Source organism: Apodemus sylvaticus, chromosome 17 (assembly GCF_947179515.1).
Source record: "Apodemus sylvaticus chromosome 17, mApoSyl1.1, whole genome shotgun sequence".
NCBI classification, from domain to species: Eukaryota; Metazoa; Chordata; class Mammalia; order Rodentia; family Muridae; genus Apodemus; species Apodemus sylvaticus.
In genome coordinates, this window is record NC_067488.1 from 44,275,676 (window position 1) to 44,299,693 (window position 24,018).

Consider the following 24,018-nt stretch of genomic DNA (forward strand, 5'->3'; position numbering starts at 1 on the left):
CAAGAGAAGAGAGTGAGGAAGGGTCAAGCACCCCCTTTTATAGTAAGTCAGGCATACATGGCTGTTGCCAGGTAACTGGGGTGTGGAGCCTAGAAGAAATGCTAGCACTGACCACACCCCTGGACAGCTCTCCTAGAGCACTGCAGGAGTGGGGCTCCTCCCCACCCCAATCAGACTTGGGCCTACTCAACTCCATAGAGACAAAAGCCAAGATGTGATAAAACCAGTTACTTTCTGTTTTCCCCTGCCGGGCTTGGTGGCGCACACCTTTAATCCCAGCACTTGGGAGGCAGAGGCAGGTGTATTTCTGAGTTACAGGCCAGCCTGGTTTACAGAGTGAGTCCCAGGACAGCCAAGACTAACAGAGAAACCCTGTCTCAAAACAACAACAGCAACAACAAACCAAAAAACAAAATAACAACAAAAAAGTTTGTTTCCCCACCAGAGAACTGTCTTCTTGGTTTTTTGGGTTGGGTTTTTTCGAGACAGGGTTTCTCTGTATAGCCCTGGCTGTTCTGGAACTCAGAAATCCTCCTGGCTCTGCCTCTCAGAGTGCTGGGATTACAGGCCTGGGCCACCACCCACCCAGCTGAGAACTGTCTTCTTTTTTTGTTTGTTTGGTTGGTTGGTTTTTTTTTTCCTTTTTTTAATTTTTTATTTTCTATATTCATTTTTTACATTCCAAATGATTTTCCCTTTCCCAGTTCCCCCCCTCCCCAAAAGTCCCATAAACCCTCTTCCCTCCTCCCATTCTCTGATCTACCCCCTCCTACTTCTCTGTCCTGGTAATCCCCTACAATGCTGGATCAAGCCTTTCCAGGACCAGGGAATTCTCCTTCCTTCTTCTTGGGGGTCATTTGATATGTGAATTGTGTCTTGGGTACTCAGAGCTTCTGAGCTAATATCCACTTATTAGTGACTGCATTCCATGTGTGTTCTTTTGTGATTGGGTTACCTCACTTAGGATGATATTTTCCAGATCCAACCATTTGCCTAAAAATTTCATGAATTCACTGTTTCTAATAGCTGAGTAGTAATCCAGTGGGAAAAAAAATAACCTTTTCAACAAATGGTGCTGGCTCAACTGGAGGTCAGCATGCAGAAGAATGTAAATCGATCCATTCTTATCTCCGTGTACTAAGCTCAACTCCAAGTGGATCAAGGACCTCCACATAAAGCCAGACACACTGAAACTAATAGAAAAGAAACTGGGGAAAACCCTTGAGGACATGGGCACAGGGGAAAAGTTCCTGAACAGAACACCAATAGTTTATGCTCTAAGGTCAAGAATTGACAAATGGGACCTCATAAAATTACAAAGTTTCTGTAAGGCAGAGAACTGTCTTCATAAAATAATGAGACTGGCAGTCTGGTAATGTACCTAATACACTTTGAAGCCGCCTGACACAATTCAGCACTTCCTAAGCCCCTGACTCAAACTATATAATCTAGCTCCTTTATATCAATAAAGGAGCTGTCCTTTTTACACAGACTTCCGAATCATTCATACCCACCATCCCTGCAACACCCTGCTCCCCAGCTCCTCTGCATCCTGAGGCCACAGCCCATGGGGGAGGGGAAAGTGGCATTTGGAGGAAGTACACTTAGTTAACAAGAAACCTTGGCTGTAAGACTGAAGGAGATGAGGGAGGCATATGTGACCTTGGCTACATGACAGAGGTCTTTCATTCTCTGAGGAGGGGAATGGGCTTAGCTAAGGCTGGACCTATTGAGTGTGATAGTAGTCAGGCCTCTGACTGAGTTGGAAGGCAGGAGAGAGGCCTGGGTGTGTATTTCTCTAGCATGCAGCCCTCTCTGCAGAGGGCATGGCTTCTCTAACACAAGCCTGGCAACATCTGGTACCTCTGACTCTAAGATCATTCAAGTGCACTGTTGCCCTCTCCCTTAAGAGTTAATTTAAGCCGGGCAGTGGTGGTGTGCACCTGTAATCCCAGCACTCTGGGAGGCAGAGGCAGGCAGATTTCTGAGTTCAAGGCCAGCCTGGTCTACAGAGTTCCAGGACAGCCAGAGCTATACAGAGTAATCCTGTCTTGAAAAAAAAAAAAAAAACAAATCCAAAAAACAAAACAAACAAACAAACAAAAAACAAAAGAGTTAATTTAAGTAGTCTCCATAACGTGGGCAGGAGTCCACCACTAAGGGAAGCTAGCTCCCCAGCAGAGGTGCTGGGTGGAAAGTGGAGGACTCATGAGAACCCCTCTTGTAAGACATTTAGAGAAACAGTGAGCTGCCCTGTGGTTATATGGCCTTCTCCTCCAAAGAGAAGGTGATGGCCCCATTGCCATCCTGGAGTAGGGATAAGGTGGCCCAGGAGCCCTGGCAATGGAGTCAGAAGGGCAAAACAGCACCAGGTCTGAGGGAATGGGCAGAACTCTCTATACTCAGAAGGGAAGACTGTCACCTGGGGTTCCAGCCATTACTCCTTCCTGTTCTCCTCCAACCACAAGTGGTCTCAGAAGATGCTAGAATAGAGAAGAAACAGAGATTAACTCCATGGAGCAGGGGCTCCATGACACTGCTTCCAGATAGGGTGTGACTTGGTGGTGACTGAGCAGCTCAGAAATTAGGCATGTTCCCATAAGTGACCTCACCCATTCTTTGCAAAACAGCCCCACGAAGTCAGCGGGTGGTGACATTGGGAGGGATTCTCACTTGGATGTGTCATTGATGTCCTCTTTGTTGGCAGAGGCTTGCTGTCTGCTGCTCTTTGCTTCACAGATACTTGTTCATGCGTGAGCCAATGCCTAGCATAGCATGTGAAGGAATTATAGAGAAAACTTTTCTTGCCTGCTCTCTTCCTCCTGTCTCTGTGCTGGGTTATGTGGGGTTGGTGGCAAACATGGCTTGCTTGTGCCACAGATTACAGGATAGCGGGGAAGGGATTTTGTAATAGTGCTAGGGTAGAGGCCCTGAAGTGTAACAGAATGTGTACAGAACCATTGTGTCTTGCATGAATTTCAGAGAATTGACACTGAGGATTAGAAGCAGTCTTCAGGTTTGGTATTCAGTCCTGGAGAGGCTGATTCCCCACTGCTCCCTGAGAACCCTGACTTGAGGCTACATCGTGTCTCTTTCTTCCATCGATCATCGTGCATAACTCCCAACATTGACATTGGAGTTGGATGTACATGTGGAATCACCCAGAGATGACAGAAAGAGCGAGACTCTTGTTTCTGCCCTGTGGATTCCCTCAGGAATATCGGCCTGATGGTCCCTGGGCCTCTGGCTTCCTTCCCTTTGCAGCCTTGCCTGCTGAAGAGGACGCGCTCAGCTTCACAGACTCTGGGGTCCATTGTGGGACTCCGTTGTCCTCTGAGCGTACCTGTTCTTTGCTGTGGTGTCATCTCAGGATGATTCCCAGCTCAGGTCTCCTTCTGTGCCCAGCCTTCCATCTCTAAGATGTATCAGTGTCTTGTAGACACCTATGTGGGCTCCTCGCTGCCCTCTAAGCTCCATGAGGTTAGGAGACTCAGACTCTGGCTTGCTGTGGGGGCCCTGCTGCTCATCCCAGGACTGGGCCACAGATGCCATCAATATTTGGCTAGGTAGTAAGATTTACTTAATAGAATATGATGCCACATGTTGGTGACATAAAGGTCAGGTAGTCCTTTGTGGTAAACGCTGGACGAATTCCTCATAGATGTAGGGACAGGGGACATACAGACTGGAGCAGGGAGAATGAGCATGTGGCTTCTTCTTGGAGGCTTCTGGGAAGTAGGGACACTGCAGTCATTCCTCCTGTGCATAAGACAGCCTTGTGCAATGAAAAGTGTCCCTGGCTCCAGCTACCAGATGCTAACAGCACCCGCAGCCCCACCCATCACCCAAACACAGCAGACACTGCTTAGTACCTTCCATCCCAGTTGTCAGTGAGTTCTTGGCTGAGGACTCTCACTTTGTGAATGCAAGCCCTGTTGGGGGCTTGCTCACCAGAGCCAGGAGTTTGCCTACTTATAGGAAGGAGGAGCGTGGGCTCAGCCTCTGCAGCCCTTACCCTCTATTTAGAAACAGGGAAAAACAAGGTGGTAGTAGCAGCAGCAGCATAGGCACACCTTTGATAGCTATGTGTTTGAGCCAGCCTGGTCTACCAACAGCTAGGACAGCCAAAGCTACATAGGGAAACTCTGTGTTGAAAAAAACATGAATCAAAACGAGACAAAAACCAGGAAACAGCTGAGTGAGTTGCTTCCTTCCCTTGCTTTCTGAATGACAAGTACAAGTCAACCATGGCCCTTCTGCCCTCTTAGTCCTCCAGCCCCACAGTCCCTCCCCGACTGAGTATTCCTCCCTCCCCGACTGAGTGGTCCTCCCTCCCCAACTGCTATAGACAGTTTCTCACCTGGCTTGAACAGGTGAGAAAAAAACCTTGCTAACTCTTATCAATTAAACCTGTTGGCCTGGAGGAAGTAAATACCACCTCCCCTCCCTTTCCTTCCTCCCCCCCCCATTCCAGAGGGGCGGAGCTGAGGGAAAGTATCTACTTCAGTCCACATCTGACAGAACTTGCCACTGTGCCTGCAACCTGGTCAGAGAGGAAGTAAGGACTGGGGTCAGGAGGGAGCTGCTGGGTGCCAAAGGGAAGAGCCCTCAGGATAGGGCTGTGGGTGGGAGTGTGGGATTAGGAAGGAAAAGCTGGCTGGGTGGAGGATGAGGGAAGCAGGCAGACATGTGTGCCCTGGGGAAAGCTGTGTGGAGGGTGGAGGGAGGGAAGAGTGGACACCTGAGCCCTGTGAGAGCCCACGGTGTGACTGGGGCTCTGCTAACTGGCTCCAGATTCCAAGGTTTTACCTGTGCACCCCTTCTCTGAGGATGGAGAGTTCTCATGCTACAAAGTCCTGTGTGTTCATCCTTCTTGTGGCTCTACTGTGTGCAGAAAGAGGTGAGATGGAAAATGAGAGAGGGGCAGGAGGGTACAATGGAGATGGAAAAGGGCCTCAGGGATGTGGGTACACCTGCACCTCCATTGTGTGCCTGGTGAGTGAGGTGTGCTGGGGTCAGGGGATTGGGGATGGGCTTGCGGTAGGTGAAGCCTCCTGTGCTGGGTGCTTATTGGGTTTGTAAACTTGCCAGTCTCTGCTTTGTGACCATCACCACAAACCAGAAGGACTCTTGCATGTTACCCCATCTGCCACAAGCCCTGGGCACCAGAGCAGCCTGTCCTTAGACTCTACCCTGCTGCCCTGGCCTCCCAGTCCAGCCACTGGCCTGTGTGCACACAAACTGGCAGAGGCTTCTTTTCCTCCCCAGCTGCTAAGACAATGGGTTTGGAATCCTTAACTCTCGGCATATGACTTTTTCTTATGCCCAGCCCATGCCACATGAGGCCCCAGTGCTAGAGCTTCCCTACTCTAAGAGGTCTGAGCTCTCAGACACCCCTGTACTTCTGGTTACATCTGTGTTGCTGGAAGCCTCATGGTGAGCCTCAGCTTTGAGCTGGACTCTGGGAAGTTCAGTGCTCTGTCATGATCCAATACCCAGGGCCCAGGTCTGCAGGTGTAGGGTGGGACAGGTCAGAACAGCCCTCCCCATCTGGGGTCCCCAGTACCACCTTACCCACTCAATGCTTCTGCAGACATTGGGTATCTGTATCTGCCCAATATGGTGACTGTCTGTCTAATACCTCTCGGGGTTCAGGTCTCTCCTGTGGGGCTGCCTAGCTGGGACAGCAGCACAGAGCATATTTGAACAACAGTAACACTTGGTTCACTTTTGCTTTTGGCAGAGGTGACCGGGCAGTAATATCCTTGCTCTATCCTAGTGTCCAACAGTTGTGTGGAAGTAAAGATAATGTAGAGGAGAGGTCGGAGCTAGGAAGGGCGTGCCCCAGCCCTCATGTATTGGCTTTTTTCTCAGCTCAGGGGCTGGAGTGCTACCAATGCATGGGGGTCCCACTTGGGACTTCCTGCCCATCAGTTAGTTACCTGCCCCTACCGTGATGGATTCTGTGTTACTCAGGAGGCAGAAGTTTTTGTGGGTAAGTTCCCTGTGGCCTCTATAAAGATGGGTAAGGGTGGGAGAAAAGGTCAGGTCTGTCACTTGCTGTGGGCCATGGCTCCCCTCCCTCCAAGTAGAGCTTCCTGGGGTTGGAGTGGGGACTCCTCAAAAGTGGGGGCTGTTGGGGTCCAGGGATGCGCTGGGATGTGGACCATAAAGCAGGGCTGCCCATTGGCATGCATGGTGGTCATCATCCCCCTCTGTCACCAGTGTAGTCATGTGATGCTCCTGCCCATACGTTATATCCAGGGTCTCACTGACAGCAGGAGAGCTGGAAGCATCCAGTGAGTGTTTGCACATAATGGAGGAATCTGGAGCTTAGGCTGAAGGAATGACCTAGGAATGTTGATAGAAAGAGACCTTAGGACACATCAGAGCCTCCAAAGTGCCAGTCTCCAGGCATATCCTCCAGATAGACAAGGCAGGAGCAGCCCCGCCCTGCAGTCCAGTTTCCTGTTCCTGAGCACAGTCTGCCTGTCTCCTGGAGCAGGTCTCCTAGATATAACTGCCTGGGGAAGTACAAGAGTCTGAGAGGCTGGATGTTCTTCCTCCTGTGCCACTGGGTGATCTTACACTGTGCTAAGTCTTTGTGATGTGATGTGATGTGATGTGTGTGTGTGTGTGCATAATGGTGGGTGCACATCTATGAATGTATGTAATGTATGTAAAGTCCAGACATATCCTCAAGTACCATTTTAGGCATTGTCTACTTTTTTATGCAAATGAGTTATGGTTCCCCTGGAACTGGAATTTTACAGGGTTGTAAAGCACCATATGTGTCTGGGCACCAAACTCTGGGCTTCTGTAAGAGCAAAAAGTGCTTTAATTGATAAACTATGTCTCCAGTCCCAGCTACCTTGTTTTAAGAGAAAATCTTTCACTGAGACCTAGGATTTGCCAAGCATGCTGGGGGGGCGGGGGCGTGGAGAAAAGGGAGGTAGCAGAGAATTACCAGGACCTCCCGATGCCCCTCCCCAGCACAGGGATCATATCCAGTACCCCTAATTCCCAGGACCTCCTGACTCCTCACCCCCACCCCGTCAGGCCCCCTGCACAGAGATCCTAACCAGAACTCCCATGCATGCCTGGCTCTTACATGGTTGCTGGGGATTGAACTTGGGTCCTTATTCTTCCATGTGGCAAGCACTCTACTGACTGAGCTGCCTCCCATGCACATTGCATGTTAGGGTACATGTATACACATGTGTGAATATACATGCACTCAGGAGGTATAAGTTCATGGGACCCAGAAGTTGATGGGAATCTCCCCTGACAACTATTTTATTTACTGAGGCAGGATCTCACACTGAACCCCCAGCTTGCAGGTTGAGCTGGTCTAGCCTGTGAGCTCACCTCAGGATCTCCATCTTTGTGTCCTGATCACAGAGATACAGGTAGCCACCATGCCTGCCCATCTCTTGATGTGCTCTAGTGATCAGGACTGGAGGCTCATGCTTATACACACAAGTACTTTATCCACCAAGACTCCTTACCAGACCACTGTTATGATATTTGTTTGGTTCATTTGTTATTTGAGATGGGGGGTCTCACTATAGCGCCAGGATTGCCTAGAAGTCCCCCATGTAGGCCAGTTTGGAATTGAACTCCTAAACAGTCTCCTGCCTCAGGCTTGCAAAATCTAGGATTACAAGTCTGATCTACTTTGTCTAGCTTCAACGTGCCTTAGAGACAAGTCTGGGCCATTCATGCCTGGTGGCATGTGGCCCAGACATTGGGATGTTCTGTTGTCCCTGCATAAGCTGTGAGTCACTCCCTGATGTCTTGCAGACTCCCACAGAAGCAAAGTAAAGAACAATCTCTGCCTTCCCATCTGCCCTCCTAATCTTGAAAATACCGAGTTTATGGATGCTAAAATCAAAATGAATACTTCCTGTTGCAAGGAAGACCTCTGCAATGCTGCAGTTTCCACTGGAGGCAGCACCTGGACCATGGTAGGGGTGCTTCTGTTCAGCCTGGGCTCAGTCCTCCTGCAGAACTTGCTGTGATGGCCCTTCCAATGACCCCCATCCTTGTCCTTTGATCCTCCTGTGTAACCACTGCTTCCTGGAGCCCTCTAGTGATAAGTTATGAGTTACAGAAGCTCTGAGGTGGGGGTATGGGGTGGAACACCTTGCTTCAACTTTATATCCCTGCTGGGTGGGTGCCCCACCCCTCTCTAGGGCTTTCAGATCTGACTTCCTGGAAGGCCATCTTGTTGTGGCTTGCTGTCTTGACCCTGGAGGCATGTGGCCAGCAAGGTAAAAGGCAGAATTCCAGAGTATTATGTCACCAACATAAATATCTGGGGTCCTGCAGGGTTCCCACATGTGCTGTTCAGTGTCCCCCTGTTGAGTCCAATAAATCCTTTGTTCTCCCAGCCAAAATCTCTGGGGTTTTCTTTTTTTCTACATTGAGTCCACTTAGTCCTGCCTGCCAATTCAAATTGCTGCTCACTAGTGGGTTTGAAAAATACCTCAATTTAGGAATTTTATTGTTGTAACTATAAAGACTTCATCATATTGATACATGGAACTTTGGGTTGTTTGATTCAGACCCTGGATACAAGGGACTGAGGTGTGTATTTTACATCCCAAAGCAGACCTGGCCTCTAGGTTCTCCCAGCATCCCTCAGTCCTTACCTGGCATACCCTGTCCCCAACCCTGAACCTTCCAGTCAGAGGCTGGGCTGCCCCTCCTCAGAAGCTCTTCCCTGTATATTCCAGAGTTAATAGTCTCTCCTCTCCCTCCTTCTTTCTCTCTTTCTCTCCCTCTTTCTCTCATTCATGCTCTCCATGTCTTTTTAATTTTCTTGTTTTCTTTCTCTCTCTCTCTCCTTTCAGCCACTTCTCTAGCCTTGATCCTTGAACCTGCCTGAGAGTACCTTTCCAATAAAACTGCATATATATGTGTGTGTGTGTATATATATATATTTTTTGAAATCTTGCTTGAATTGGCTTATTTTGCTGACAGAGAAATAAGTTATCAGATTTAGCCTAAGGCTTTCCTCCAGACCTGTGGGAAGCCCTCCTGAGCTATTCAGATTTAATGCTTACTCACAGCCCTAAGGTGGTGGCTGCTAAAATATGAGAACAATTAACTAGACCCTTCCCCATTAGTTGTTGGTGAGAGTAGATTCCGAGAATACCACAAGATGTTCCTGCCTGGTAACCGTGGAATGTTCCTGCCTGCGTTAATTCCAGGTGTCCCCACCGGGATGATCTCTTTGCTTCCTTGCTTCTATCACCAGGGATGTCTCTGCCCTTCCCTCCTTTGTTCTTGTGTGAAGGTTAAAACCCTTTGGCCTCCCCCACATTAAAGGAGACCTTGACACAACCCAGACTGACTTTGTCTTTCTTAAATTGCTTGGTCTCCCTTTCTTTCTCCCCCCTTTTGACCCTCAGGTAGCGCCTCTTCAGGACCCTGGAATAACTGGACCTGCTGGACAGGTCACAGATCATCCTCATTAATATTTGGATTCAGAATGAACTCTCTTATATCCACTTTGAGGGGAGAGATGAATTTTTGTGTCAAGAATTCCATTTTGTGTTCAAAGCTTCCATAAGTCTCCAAACCCACTGTAACAGATATTTCTGGAAGCTCACCAGAGATGACCACTCACACAATCACAGCCAGTGTAGAGGCAATTGAAAGGCTTTCTTCCGGACATTTGGGAGCACACCCAAGTGTTGGGCACCTAGCTGTGGCTCTGAGTGTCTAGAATATAGAATTTTAAAGGTTGACACCACATCCTGGCATCTAAGCACGGGGGGGGCTTTGAAGAAGTAAGCAGTCTGAAACTAGCAGTTATAACAGAAGCTAAGAAGACAAGTTAGCCAGCAGGGAATACAGGAGGTTGTTTCACACAAACAGGCAGTTTTAATAAAGGCTAGGATAAGTTAGCTAGGACATCCTGACCTTGGGTTCCTAGAATAAATCAAGGTAGTTTTCAGTGGATTCTCCATGAAGGAGATGAGATTCTAGTTAAATCTGGAATGGCCTTAGCAGGGGTACAAGATGGAGGGACCTCAGACCTGTCTTCCCTCATCACACAGACAGAGATACAGAGCAAGTATCTTCAGAATCAGAACGGACTGACTTTTGTAAAGCTCTAACTCACATAAATAACAAGAAAAGAGTATATGTAAATAGTCGTGAAGCTGTGAAGGGAAGAATCTAGTGCTTATGATTGGTCATGAACCAGCACAAAGCACCACCTGTTATTCACATGAAAGGCTCCAGTGTGGATGCTTCCCCATGGCTGCTGACCCTCAGACTGGCTGCACACTGTTGGGTAACCTGAGGAGAAGAAGACCACTAGAGAAGAAGACCCCTACCACAGTTTGGAACCACATTTGAAACAGGCTTGAAGTATATAGGGTGTATAAGAGAACTGGGTATTGACTGTTGTATTTTATAAAAAGAGAAAACCAGGGAAATGTTTGGTGGAGACTTAGGGGGTGCCTCTGTGTGCCTGTGTTGAGACATCCCTTCCCCTAATGTACCAGGCACAAGACTGTAAAGTGTAAAATAGGTTTTTTAGGGCAGGGGGGAAGGGAGTTGAGAAAGTAGAGACAGAGAAAGGGAGAGAGAGAGACAGAGAGGGAATAGAGGAGCACAGGTCAGCTATGACGACAAGGAAAGAGAGGGGGGATGGGGAGAGAGGGAAAGAGGGGGAAGAGAGGAAGAGAACACAGTAAGAGAGTGAGGAGGGACTGTCCCTTCCCCCACAGCATTGAGCTGGACTTCTCAGCCCATCCTATCAGCTGGGACATTCTTGGCTGCCAGCCCCCAGCCTTCCTCTTGTGTTATCTCTGGCTTTTGTTCTTCTGAGAACAATACAGCTGTTTTCACCTTGACAACCAAGGCTGCCTCAGGGCAGTCTCACCTGGAGACAAGCAGAGACCTGTGAGACTTGAAGTCCTTTAATCCCAGCAGGCAACCTGCTGAGAAGAGGAGCCAATGAGTTCTAGGCCATCTCCTTGAATTGGGAGGGGGGAAGGGGGAGGGCTTTTCTTTAAAGGCTATATATTGACTAAATATTAGTAAAAATCAGTCTTGATCAGCAAATGTCGTCCTGACTCATTTCTCTTTCGTCGCCTCCCCATTTATCCCCAGAATTCTCTTTCAGGTCTCCAGTTCACATGTGGCCAAGGGAGGCCACAAGGGACAAGCAGCCCCTTTTATAGGGAGTCAGGCATCCCTGGTTGTTGCCAGGTAGCTGAGGGTGGAGCCTAGAAGAAATGCTAGCACTGACCACACCCCTGGACAGCTCCCCTAGAGCACTGCAGGAGTGGGGCTGCTCCATCCAAAATCAGGCTTGGGCCTACTCAACTCCACACAGACAAAAGCCAAGTCACGATGAAGCAGGCAAGTTTCTATTTCCTCACCAGAGATCTGACTTCTTAGAGATCATGTGATTGATAATCTACCTGATATACTTGGAAGCCCTTGACCCCACTGTGGCACTTCCTAAACTATCCCTTTCCTCCCCTCCCCCTGACACAAGCTATACAATCTATATAATCTAGCCCCTCTATTTCAATAAAGGAACTGTCCTTTGTACAGAGTCTTCCGAATCATTCATACTCACCATCCCTGCAACACCTTGCTCCCCAGCTCCTCTGCATCCTGAGACCACAGTCCATGGGGGAGGGGCAGGTGGCATTTGGAGGAAGTACAGTTAGTTAACAAGAAATCTTTGCTGGATGCCTAAAGGTAGTGAGGAAGGCATATGTGACCTTGGCTAGTTAACAGAGGTCATTCATTCTCTGAGGAGGGGAATGGGCTTAGCTAAGGTTGGACCTCTTCAAGCCTGTTTCAACACACCCTCGGCATCTGGCTGAGTTGGAAGGCAGGAGAGAGGCCTGGGTGTGTATTTCTCTAGCATGCATGCAGCCCTCTCTGCAGAGGGCGTGGCTTCTCTAACACAAGCCTGGCAACATCTGGTACCTCTGACTCTAAGATCATTCAAGTGCACTGTTGCCCTCTCCCTTAAGAGTTAATTTAAGTGGTCTGTTGGTAACTTGGGCAGGAGTCCACCACTAAGGGAAGCTAGCTCCCCAGCAGAGGTGCTGGGTGGAAAGTGGAGGACTCATGAGAACCCCTCCTTTAAGACATTTAGAGAAACAGTGAGCTGCCCTGTGGTTATATGGCCTTTTCTTCAAAAGGGTACTGGACAGAACTCTCTATACTCAGAAGGGAGAACTGTCACCTGGGGTTCCAGACATTACTCCTTCCTGTTCTCCTCCAACCACAAATGGTCTCAGATGATGCTAGAATATACAGGAAACAGGATTAACTGAAAGAGGGACTCCACACACTGCTTCTATGATGGGGTGTGACTTGATGATGTCATAGCTGCTCAGAAATTATGCATGTTCCTGTAAGTGACCTCAACCATCCTATGTAAAACAGCCAGATAAACTCATTAGATGATGAATTTGGGGGAGATTGTGACTTGGATCTGTCATTGATCCCAATGTTTGTTGTCAGTGGCTTGCTGTCTGCTGTTCTTTGCGTCACCTTAACGTGTTCATGCGTGAGCCAGTGCCTGGGGCTGCATGAGAAGGAATCACAGAGACGACATTTCTTGCCTGCTCTTTTCCTCCTGTACTGGGTTATACAGTGGTGGTGGCAAAAGTGGTTTGTTTCCATGAAAGAGTACAGGGAAACAAGGAAAGTATTTTGTAATGGTGCTCGGGTAGAGGCCCTGGAATGTAACAGAATTTTAACAGAACGGTTGTGTCTTGCATGAATTCTGGAGGGTGGGCACCAAGGAGTAGAAGCAGTCTTCAGGTTTGGTATTCAGTCCTGGAGAGGCTGAGTCCCCACTGCTTCCTGAGAACCCTGACTTGAGACTACAGTGTCTCTCTTTTTCGGTGAATCATCCTGTATAACCCCCAGCATTGACAGTGGAGTTGGATGTACATGTGGAACCACCCAGAGATGACAGAAAGAGCGAGACTCTTGTTTCAGTCCTGTGGCTTCCTTCAGGAGAATCGGCCTGATGGTCCCTGGGCCTCTGGCTTCATTCCTTTTGCGACCTTGACTGCTGAAGAGGACGCGCTCAACTTCACAGACCCTGGGGTCCATTGTGGGACTCCGTTGTCCTCTGAGCGTACCTGTTCTTTGCTGTGGTGTCATCTCAGGATGATTCCCAGCTCAGGTCTCCTTCTGTGCCCAGCCTTCCATCTCTAAGATGTATCAGTACCTTGTAGACACCTCTGTGGGGCTCCTCACTGCCCTCTAAGCTCCATGAGGTTAGGAGACTCAGACTCTGGCTTGCTGTGGGGGCCCTGCTGTTCATCCCAGGGCTGGGCCACAGATGCCATCAATATTTGAGAAATTAGTAAGGTTTTAGCTACTAAAATATGATGCCACATGGTGGTGCTATTAAGGTCATTAATTTCCACTCTAGTTGTCAGTAAGTTCTTCGATCAGGATTTGTAAGGCACATTGGACTAAGACCTCATAGGTGTAGGGACAGGGGACATACAGACTGGAGCAGGGAGAATGAGCATGTGGCTTCTTCATGGAGGCTTCTGGGCAGCAGGGACACTGCGGTCATTCCTCCTGTGCATAAGACAGCCTTGTGCCATGAAAAGCATCCCTGGCTCCAGCTACCAGATGCTAACAGCACCCGCAGCCCCATCCATCACCCAAACACAGCAGACACTGCTTAGTACCTTCCATCCCAGTTGTCAGTGAGTTCGTTGATCAGGATTCTGTGACTGCAAGACCCTGTTGGGAACTTGCTCACCATTGCCACTCTCCTAGCAAATGTTAGTCGTTTGCCTTCTTATAAAAAGGAGGGCTCTGGGCTCTGAGCCACTACAGCCCTTCTTCTCTGTTTTGTCTATTTGTTTGTTTTGTTGTTGTTTGATTTGTTTTTCGAGACAGCATTTCTCTGTATAGTTCTGGCTGTCATGGAGCTCACTCTGTAGACCAGGCTGGCCTCGAACTCAGTAATCTGCCTGCCTCTGCCTCCCAAGTGCTGAGATTAAAGGCTTGCAACACCACTGCCCAGCCCTTCCTCTCCATTTAGAAACAAGAAAAAGCCAGGTGGTAGTGGCTACAGGAGCAGCTGTGGCACATGTCTTTGATAGGTAGTGGAGCCAGCCTGGTCTACAGAGCAAGTCAGACAGCCAAAGCTACATAGAGAAACTCTGTCTCAAAACAACAACAACAACAACAACAATAAAAACATGAAGCAAAACAAAACCAGAAAAAGGCTCAGCAAGGGCCTCCTTCCCTCTCTTTCTAAATTGCAACAACAAGCTAACCATGGCCCTGCCCTTCTGCCTCTCAGTCCTCCTGCACTGTGGTCCCTCCCCAACTGCTGTACAAATCTGGCCAAGTCTTACACAGTAAACATGTTGACGTGAAGGAAGTTAACTACCAGAACACCCCCCTCCCCCTTTCAGGATTCCACAGGGGAGGAGCTGAGGGGAAGGAAAGGACATACTTCAGTCCACATCTCACAGAACTTTCCACTGTGCCTGCAACCTGGTCAGAGAGGAAGTAAGGACTGGGGTCAGGAGGGAGCTGCTGGGTGGCAGAGGGAAGAGCCCTCAGGATAGGGCTGTGGGTGGAAGTGTGGGATTAGGAAGGAAAAGCTGGCTGGGTGGAGGATGAGGGAAGCAGGCAGACATGTGTGCCCTGGGGAAAGCTGTGTGGAGGGTGGAGGGAGGGAAGAGTGGACGCCTGAGCCCTGTGAGAGCCCAGGGTGTGACTGGGGCTCTGCTAACTGGCTCCAACTTCCAAGGTTTTACCTGTGCACCCCTTCTCTGAGGATGGACAGTTCTCATACTACAAAGTCCTGTTTACTCATTCTTCTTGTGGCCCTACTGTGTGCAGAAAGAGGTGAGGTGGAAAATGAGAGAGGGGCAGGAGGGTACAATGGAGATGGAAAAGGGCCTCAGGAATGTGGGTACACCTGCACCTCCATTGTGTGCTTGGTGCTGGAGGCGTGCTGGGGTCAGGGGCTGGGGATTGGCTTGTGGTGGGTGAAGTCTCCCTTGCTGGGTGCTTACTGGGTTTGTAAACCTGTCAGCACCTGACTTAACAATCATCACCATGTCCCAGTAGGACTCTTGGACTTCCTCTGCCACCAGCCCTGGGCACCAGAGCAGCCTGTCCTTAAACTCTACCCTGCTGCCCTGGCCTCCCAGTCCGGCCACTGGCCTGTGTGCACACAAACTGGCAGAGGCTTCTTTTCCTCCCCAGCTGCCAAGTCAAGGGATTTGGAATCCTTAACTCTTGGCATTTGGCTTTTTCTTATGCCCAGCCCATGCCACATGAGGCCCCAGTGCTAGAGCTTCCCTACTCTAAGAGGTCTGAGCTCTCAGACACCCCTGTACTTCTGGTTACATCTGTGTTGCTGGAAGCCTCATGGTGAGCCTCAGCTTTGAGCTGGACTCTGGGAAGTTCAGTGCTCTGTCATGATCAGTTCAGAACAGCCCTCCCCATCTGGGGGCCCAGTACCTCCTTACACACTCACTGCCTCTGCAGACATTTGGTATTTATGTCTTCCCAGTATGGTGACTTTCTCTCTAATAGCTCTTGGGGTTCAGGTCTCTCCTGTGGAGCTGCCTAGCTGAGACAGCAGCACTGAGTATATTTGAACAATGGTAACACTTGGTTCACTTTTACTTTTGGTGGTAATGACTGGGCAGTAACATCCTAGTTCTGTCCCAGCATCCAGCAGCTGAGTGGAAGTAAACACAATGATGAGGAGAGGTTGGGTCTAGGAAGGGCGTGCCCCAGCCGTCATGTTTTGGCTTCTTTCTCAGCTCAGGGGCTGGAGTGCTACCAATGCATGGGGGTCCCAATTGGGACTTCCTGCCCATCAGTTACCTGCTCCTACACTGATGGATTCTGCATTTATCAGGAGGCAGAAGTTACTGAGGGTAAGTTCCCTGTGGCCTCTATAAAGGTGGGTGAGGGTGGCTTGGGAGAAAAGATCAGGTCTGTCATTTGCTGTGGGCCATGGCTCCCCTCCCTCCAAGTAGAGCTTCCTGGGGTTGGAGTTGGGACTCCTGCAAAGTGGGGACTGTTGGGGTCCAGGCATGTTCTGGGATTTGAACCATAAAGCAGGGCTTCCTGTTGGCATGCATGGTGTTCATCGTTACCCTCGGGTGCCAGTGTAGTCATGTGATGCTCCTGCCCATACGTTATATCCAGGGTCTCACTGACAGCAGGGGAGCTGGAAGCATCCAGTGAGTGTTTGCACATAATGAAGGAATCTGGGGCTTAGGCTGAAGGAATGACCTAGGAATGTTGATAGAAAGAGACCTTAGGACACATCAGAGCCTCCAAAGTGCCAGTCTCCAGGCATATCCTCCAGATAGACAAGGCAGGAGCAGCCCAGCCCTGCTATCCAGTTTCCTGTTCCTGAGCACAGCCTGCCTGTCTCCTGGAGCAGGTCTCCTAGATATAACTGCCTGGGGAACTGCAAGAGGCTGAGAGGCTGGTTGTGCTTTCTGCTGTGCCACTGGGTGATCTTACACCGTGCTTTGTCTTTGTGTGGTGTTTGTTTGTGTGTGTGCGTGTGTGTCTATAATATGGGTACATGTGTATGAATGTATATAATGTAATGTATGTAAAGCTCAGAGGACATCCTTAAGTACCATTCCTCGGGCACTGTCTACTTGCTTTATGCAAATGAGTTTTCCGTTCTCCTGAAACTAGAATTACAGATGATTGTAAACCACCCTGTGTGGTCTGGTTATCAAACCCTGGGATTCTGTAAGAACAACAAGTACTTTTAAGTGCTGAGCCATGTCTCCAGTCCTAACATCCTTGTTTTTGAGGACAAGACCTTCTTTTTTGTTGTTGTTGGTTTTTTGTTTTTGTTTTTGTTTTTCAAGACAGGGTTTTTCTTTGTAGCCCTGGCTGTCCCGGAACTCACTCTGTAGACCAGGCTGGCCTCCAACTCAGAAATCTGCCTCTGCTTCCCAGTGGCTGGGATTAAAGACATGTACCACCACTGCCTAGGGAGATAAGAGCTTTCACTGGAAAGACCTAGGACTTTCCAAGTATGTTGGGGAAGGGGAGGATTGAGGGAGCAGAGAGTTCCCAGGACCTCCAGATGCCCCCTCCTGGCCCCCCAGCACAGAGATGCTAACCAGCACTGCCATGATGCCTGGCTCTTACATGGTTGCTGGGGATTGAACTTGGGTCCTCATGCTTCCACATGTCAAGCACTCCACTGACTGAGCTGCTTCCCAGCACATCATGTGTAAGGGTGCATGTGTGGACATCTGTGGATGTCAGGCACTCAGGAGGTACAAGTGTGTGGGACCCAGAAGTTGATGCGAATCTCCTCTGACAACTATGTTGTTTACTGAGGCAGGGTCCCACACTGAACCCCAAGCTTGCAGGTTGAGCTGGTCTAGCCTGTGAGCTCACCTCAGGATCTCCATCTTTGTGTCCTGATCACAGAGATACAGGTAGGCCACCATGGCTGCCCATCTCTTGATGTGCTCTAGTGATCAGGACTGGGGCTCATGCTTGTACACACAGCACTTTATCCACCAAGACTCCTTACCAGCCCACTGTTATGATTTTTGTTTGGTTCATTTGTTATTTGAGATGGGGTCTCACTCTAGCCACAGGATAGGCTAGAAGTGGACATGTAGGCCAGTTTCGGATTGAATTCCTAAAATTTTCCTGCCTCAGTCTTCTAAAATCTGGGATTACAAATCTGAGCTACCATGTCTGGCTTCAACATGCCTTGAAGACAACTCTTGGCCATCCAGGCCTGGTAGCATCATGTTGCCCAGACATTGGGCTGCTCTCTTGTCCCTGTATAAGATGTAAATCACTCTCTGATGTCTTGCAGGCTCTCAAAGACTAAAAGTAAAGAACAGTTATTGCCTTCCCTCCTGCCCTGATAAATATGAAAATATAGTAAGCATGGGTCCTTCTGTCAAGGTGAAGATTTCCTGCTGCAAGGAAGACCTCTGCAATGCCGCAGTTCCCACTGCAGGCAGCACCTGGACCATGGCAGGGGTGCTTCTGTTCAGCCTGAGCTCAGTCCTCCTGCAGACCTTGCTGTGATGGCCCTTCCAACGACCCCCACCCTTGTCCTTTTATCCTCCTGTGTCACCTCTGCTTCCTGGAGCCCTCTACTGATGAGTTATGAGTTACAGAAGCTCTGAGGTCGGAGTAGGGGGTGGAACACCTTGCTTCAACTTTATAGCCCTGCTGGGTGGGTGCCACACTGCTCTCTTGGGCTTTCAGATCTGACTTCCTGGAATATGATTTTGTTTTGGCTTGCTAACCTTGGCCTTGTAGGCATGTGGCCAGCACAGAGAAGAGGCAGAATTCCAAGGTATTATGCCACCACCATCTAAACATAAACATATGGAGTCCTGCAGGGTTCCCACTTGTGCAGTTCAATGCCCCCCTGTTGAGTCCAATAAACCCTTTGTTCTCCCAGCCAAGATCTCCGATGTTCTTTTGCTACACTGCCTACAAGTTCACATCTCTGCCATTTTGGCCAGCCATATTAGTGACCTCATGTTAGCCAGCACAGCATTGGGGAACACTGGTTTGGGCGGGGTGATGCTGGGGGAAACAAGAGGATTCCCCCACTTCTAAAGAGTACTTGCTTATGGTGGGGAAATCTAGGAGATGAGCCCTCAATGGTGTGTAGGGGTTGCCCTATCAGATTCTTTTAGTCTAGAGGTGGAAGCCGTTTCCTGCAGGGCCTCATGGCTTGTCTCAGAGCAGACAAAACCTCACAATGCCTCTCCTGGAGTCCTAGTCTAAATTGGATACTTCCACTGGGAAGGCCTTGACACATTGACAACCAGGGAACCATCAGGAGGCCATGAAATTTGGGTCATGAGTAGGGGTTCTGGAGCTTTCTTCCATATTTGGCCTTGATTCCGTCGCAGTCTCTTCTGGCCTCTGCTTCCAAGTGCTGGGTGTACACATGCCAAATCACTTTACCCCTGGCCATTCCCTGTGTGTTACAAGGTCAGACTGCCCACTGCCTTGCTGGCGGAGGCACTCAGGCCCTCCAGGAGAGCTTCCCTGATGGCATGAGCACAGGAGAGCTGGTCCTGATACTCGCCAGCTTCCACAGGCTGGAGAGCTGGCCCTGACTCACATGGGCAAGGCAGCAGAGCTGGCCTTGGTAGTTTGGGTGGGGGAGAGATGGTGGGATGACCAACTCAATTACCACCCAGGGTGAGGTCCAGGGCTTAGAGTTAGCTCACCCCAACATCTATCTACTCCATCTATGAACTGCTGGAGCACATGAAGTTGCTGGTCCTGCAAATCCCAAACCACAGGATCTCCATGACACAGGGCAACAACATCAGAGAGCAATTCTGGGACAAACTCAGTGTTGATAGTGTAGCAGAAGCCATTGGTCTCCAACCAGAGCAATGACTCATTGTAATGGTCATCTGTGAGCAAAGTTCTTTGAACAGAAGTGTATACTGTGTGGCACACTGTGCCTCACCACAGCTACCATGTTGAGATGTTTTTCCTTATATTTTATTTTTATGTTTTGAGGGGGAGGTTACAAGAGTGGAGGATAGCTATGGAGGGATGGGGAGATGAGTGTAATTGAAGTTCATGATGGGAAATTTACAAAGAAGCAATAACTTTTTTAAGTGTGGACTGTGCACTTGAAAACCTGTGATGCAGCTGAGTGGGGTAGATGCAAGGAAAACAAGGGAAAACTTCAGAGCTCCTCAAGAAGGAGAGCTGCTTGGATGTACACACACATACACACACACACACACACACACACACACACACACACAAAATATCTCTAGTGTACATGCTTTGTGGTTCTTCAGATCCATTTCTTATCTTCTGAGAAAGAAGTGCACTTTGAAGTCCAGAGGTATTCACCCTCTTTAGGTCTTGATACCTGGAGACATCTTTTTTTTAATTTTTTTTAATTTTTTTTGGTTTTTGGAGACAGGGTTTCTCTGTATAGCCCTGACTGTCCTGGAATCACTCTGTAGACTATGCTGGCCTCAAACTCAGAAATCTGCCTGCCTCTGCCTCTCAAGTGCTGGGATTAAAGGCATGCACCACCACTGCCCGGTTCACCTCCAAGATCTAAATAACTTTAAAATTCTCACAGTCTTTATATATTAAAATTTCAATTCCTTTAAAATATCCAATCTCTTTTATAATTCAAAGTCTTTTTACAATTACAATTCTCTTAACTGTGGGCTCCACTAAAATACTTTCTTCCTTCAGTAGGGAAAAATATCCAGGCACAGTCACAATCAAAATCAAAATTAAACTCTAACTGTCCAACGACTGGGTTCCATTCATGATCTTCTGGACTCCTCCAAGAGCTTGGGTCTCTTCTCCAACTCAACCCTTTGTAGCACACACCTTGTCATCTAGGCTCCATCTGCCTGTACTCCACTGCTGCTGCTGTTCTTGGTGGTCATCTCATGGTACTAGCATCTCCAAAACACTGCTATCTTCTGCCTATAGCTTCTCATAGGCTTTCTTAATGGTACCAAGCCTCAACTCCTTTGTATGACTCCCTTCAGGCCTGGTCAATCAATTACAACTGAGTCTGCACCTTCAGCAATGGCCTTCCATGCCTCTTACAGTGCCGAGCCTCAGCTGCTCTTCATGACCCCTTCATGCCTCAACAGTACCACCTGGATGACTCTAACACATTACCAAATCAAGCTGCTGCACAAGGAGTAATCTTGGCTATCTCTGGAACACAGCCTCTTTGTGCTCTCAGAAAACATTTCGCTGTCACATTTTAATCACTGCTAATTTCTTAGCTCCAGCTATTCAGCATTAATAGTCCCAGTAATACAATGGTTTCGCTTTAGTAGTTCTGATATCTTGTTAATCACACCTGATTCTTCAGCCCCAGCTAACCAAAACTACAGAATCTTCACAATCAAACCAGCAATGGTTCTAATAAGAGTTTTTAATCTTCCCTCTGATATTTCACAAGCCAGGCCTCCATTATTTGTACTGTTCTCAACATTATCTTTCAAGCTCCTACAGAACATCCCACAGAGCTCCTAACATCCCAATGGCTCTTCTAGCCCAAAGTTCCAACGTCCTTCCATAGCCCTCCCCAAAACATCGTCAGGTTGTCGCAGGAATACCCCACTATGCTGGTATCAGTTTGTCTTAGTCAAGGTTTCTATTCCTGCACAAACATCATAACCAAACATCATTACATCTCCACATTGCTGTTCATCACCAAATAAGTCATGACTGCAACTCAAGTAGGTCAGGAAGCAGGAGCTGATGCAGAGGCCACGGAGGGGTGTTACTTACTAGATTTCTTTCCATGCCTTGCTCAGCTTGCTTTCTTATAGAACTCAAGATTACCAGCCCAGGGATGGCCCCACCCACATAGAGCCCTCCCCACTTGATCAACTAATTGGGAAAATGCCTTATAGCTGAATCTCATGGAAATGTTTCCTCCAAGGAGGTTCTTTTCTCTGTGATAACTCCAGCTTATATCAAGGTGACACACAACACCAGCCAGTACAACCTCTGAACCTTTAAACCAGTTAAATGTTGTCCTTATAACAGTTGCCTTGGTCATGGTGTCTGCTCACAGCAGTCAAGCCCTAAGTAAGACATTGTTTCTTTGTGTGTGTGTGTGTGTGTGCATGGGTTTTTTTTTTCTGGCAGAACTGGGGATTTAACCTCAAGTCTTATGCATACTACCACTGAGCTACAGCTACAGCCCTGTGTGTGCGTTTATGTTTTTCTTTTCCTATTTTTTTTTCAAGACAAGATCTGCTAATATAACTAGGCTGACCTGAACTTTCTGTGTGGCCTAGGATGGCCTTAAACCTATGATCCTCCTGTCTCAGCGCCTAAGTGCTGAGTGCTGCAATCACAGGCATGTACCACCTTATTCAGCTATGTCATCTAAAGTAAGCATTCACATTAGATAATGACACATTGTGTTTTGCTTTGCAAGGGAAGTAAACAGCGCTGGATGGATTCTGGCAGTGTTTCCTTTCACCTAGAGATGAATCCTGTATTGATCTACTTTGGTGGGGAAATTAAAGCCACTTGTTTTTATTTTTATTTTTTATTTTGAATCTGATTGAGACCGGAGGCGGTGTTGGATGGATGCTATAAAATGGGAATGATGGGTATTAGGCAGATGACATGAGAAGACCCAACTGAACACTGCAGCCCAGGTCTCCAGAGGAAACCACAGCCTTGTGTAGTCCTGCATGCAGTTATGGGGCTGGAGGGATAGAAATGATGGAAGGGACAGGAGAATGGGTGGCTATGAAGCAGGTCTATACACCGTGACATTGGATTCCTGATACTGTGTTTGTCAAAATCACAGCTTACACAGCATAGAGAGCTGACCCTAAAAATTATGAGAACGAGGGGTTTGAGAGAGATGCCTCAGTGGTTAAGAGCATGTGCTGTTCTTCCAGAAGACTGGGGTTCAATTCCCAGCACCCATAGGGCAGCTTTCTAACTCTCTAGTCTAGCTGAAGCTGCAAGTCCCAGGGTCCAATGAGCGAATTCTCGAAAATCAAGGTAAAGGCTGTGTACGAGTGAGACTTAAGGTTGACCTGTGGCACACATACAAACAGTTTGTCTGTCTGTCTGTCTCTCTCTCTCTGTGTCTCTCTCTGTCTCTCTCCATCTCTCTCTCTCTAATACATACACGTATATACATAACCGGTGCAGTGACCTTTCCTTCCCTGTCCATTGTTCCAATCTGGTGCAGCCTGAGACCTTGTCCTTCTGAGCCTTATTAAGAATGCTTGGGTATCAGGGTGTGGTGGCGCACACCTTTAATCTCAGCACTCCAGAGGTAGAGGCAGGCAGATCTCTCTGAGTTTGAGGCCAGCCTGGTTTACTTCTGAGTTCCAGAAGAGCCAGAGCTATAAAGGGAAACTTTCTCTTAAGAAAACAAAAAATAGCTGGGCGGTGGTGGCACAAGCCTTTAATCCCAGCACTTGGGAGGCAGAGGCAGGCAGATTTCTGAGTTCGAGGCCAGCGTGTTCTACAGAGGGAGTTCCAGGACTGCCAGGGCTACACAGACAAACCATGTCTTGAAAAAAACAAACAAACAAAAAAAGAAAACAAAAATAAACAAAGCCAAAACCAAGAATTCCCGGTCCCCGGGAAGCCCAGGTTTCTAGAAAAGTTGAGTAGGAATGAAAGAGCTGATGGCCTTTGCCATTTCTTAAATCAGGAATCCTGAGGCAAAAAGTAAAGGCTGTGGAAGACTCAAGTCCTGTGCCTGCTCAGGGCCACCCACTGGATCCTTGAATCCAATGCAGAGGAGACCTCAGCTGACCTGTGACCCCCAGCACGCTGTATGAGAAGGGAAAAGCCTTAGGTTACATTTGATAAGTTATTTCTCTGCCAGTGAAATGAGCCAATTCAAGACAGATTTTAACACACACACACACACACACACACACACACACACACATATATATATATAAATATATATATATATGTATATGTATATGTATATGTATATGTATATGTATATGTATATGTATATGTATATGTATATGTATATGTATATGTATATGTATATGTATATGTATATGTATATGTATATATGCACAGGTCAGGCAGGTTCACTGGCCCCAAGGGCCAAGGCCAGAGAAGTGGATGTGGGGAGGGAGAGGGAGAGAGACAAAGCAAGAAAATTTGAAACAGGGCCAGAGAGGGACGTTGGGAAGGAGAGGGAGGGAAGGACGGGGGAGAGACCAAAATGTTAGCATTGTATGTGGAAGAGCCTCTGAGGAAAGGCAGCCCAGCCTCTGGCTGGAAGGTTGAGGGTTGGGGACAGGGTATGCCAGGTAAGGACTGAGGGATGCTGGGAGAACATAGAGGCCAGGTCTGCTTTGGGATGTAAAATATGCACCTCAGTCCCTTGTACCCAGGGTCTGAAACTAAACAACCCCAAGTTCCATGTATCAAAATGATGAAGGTTTTTTGTTTGTTTGTTTGTTTGTTTGTTTGTTTTTGGTTTTTCCAGACAGGGTT

General features: G+C 48.3%; 1 protein-coding gene and 1 pseudogene across 2 annotated transcripts; both read left to right on the forward strand.

Annotated features, from left to right (window-relative positions):
* The first annotated feature begins 4,523 nt into the window (after positions 1-4,523).
* On the forward strand, positions 4,524-8,365 carry LOC127667280 (lymphocyte antigen 6A-2/6E-1-like; annotated as a pseudogene).
* Positions 8,366-14,350: 5,985 nt separating this feature from the next.
* On the forward strand, positions 14,351-18,456 carry LOC127667279 (lymphocyte antigen 6A-2/6E-1-like). 2 transcript variants are annotated; one of them, XM_052160248.1, is made up of 4 exons: positions 14,351-14,535; positions 14,780-14,877; positions 15,807-15,923; positions 17,950-18,456. In XM_052160248.1, the coding sequence occupies exons 2-4, from the start codon at positions 14,808-14,810 to the stop codon at positions 18,174-18,176; spliced, it is 414 nt and encodes a 137-aa protein (XP_052016208.1). In that variant the 5' UTR covers positions 14,351-14,535; positions 14,780-14,807; the 3' UTR covers positions 18,177-18,456. The 2 variants fall into 2 exon arrangements, with proteins under 2 accessions (XP_052016208.1, XP_052016209.1); XM_052160249.1 differs by having other exon boundaries at positions 14,429-14,535; positions 17,858-18,175.
* The last annotated feature ends 5,562 nt before the right edge of the window (positions 18,457-24,018 follow it).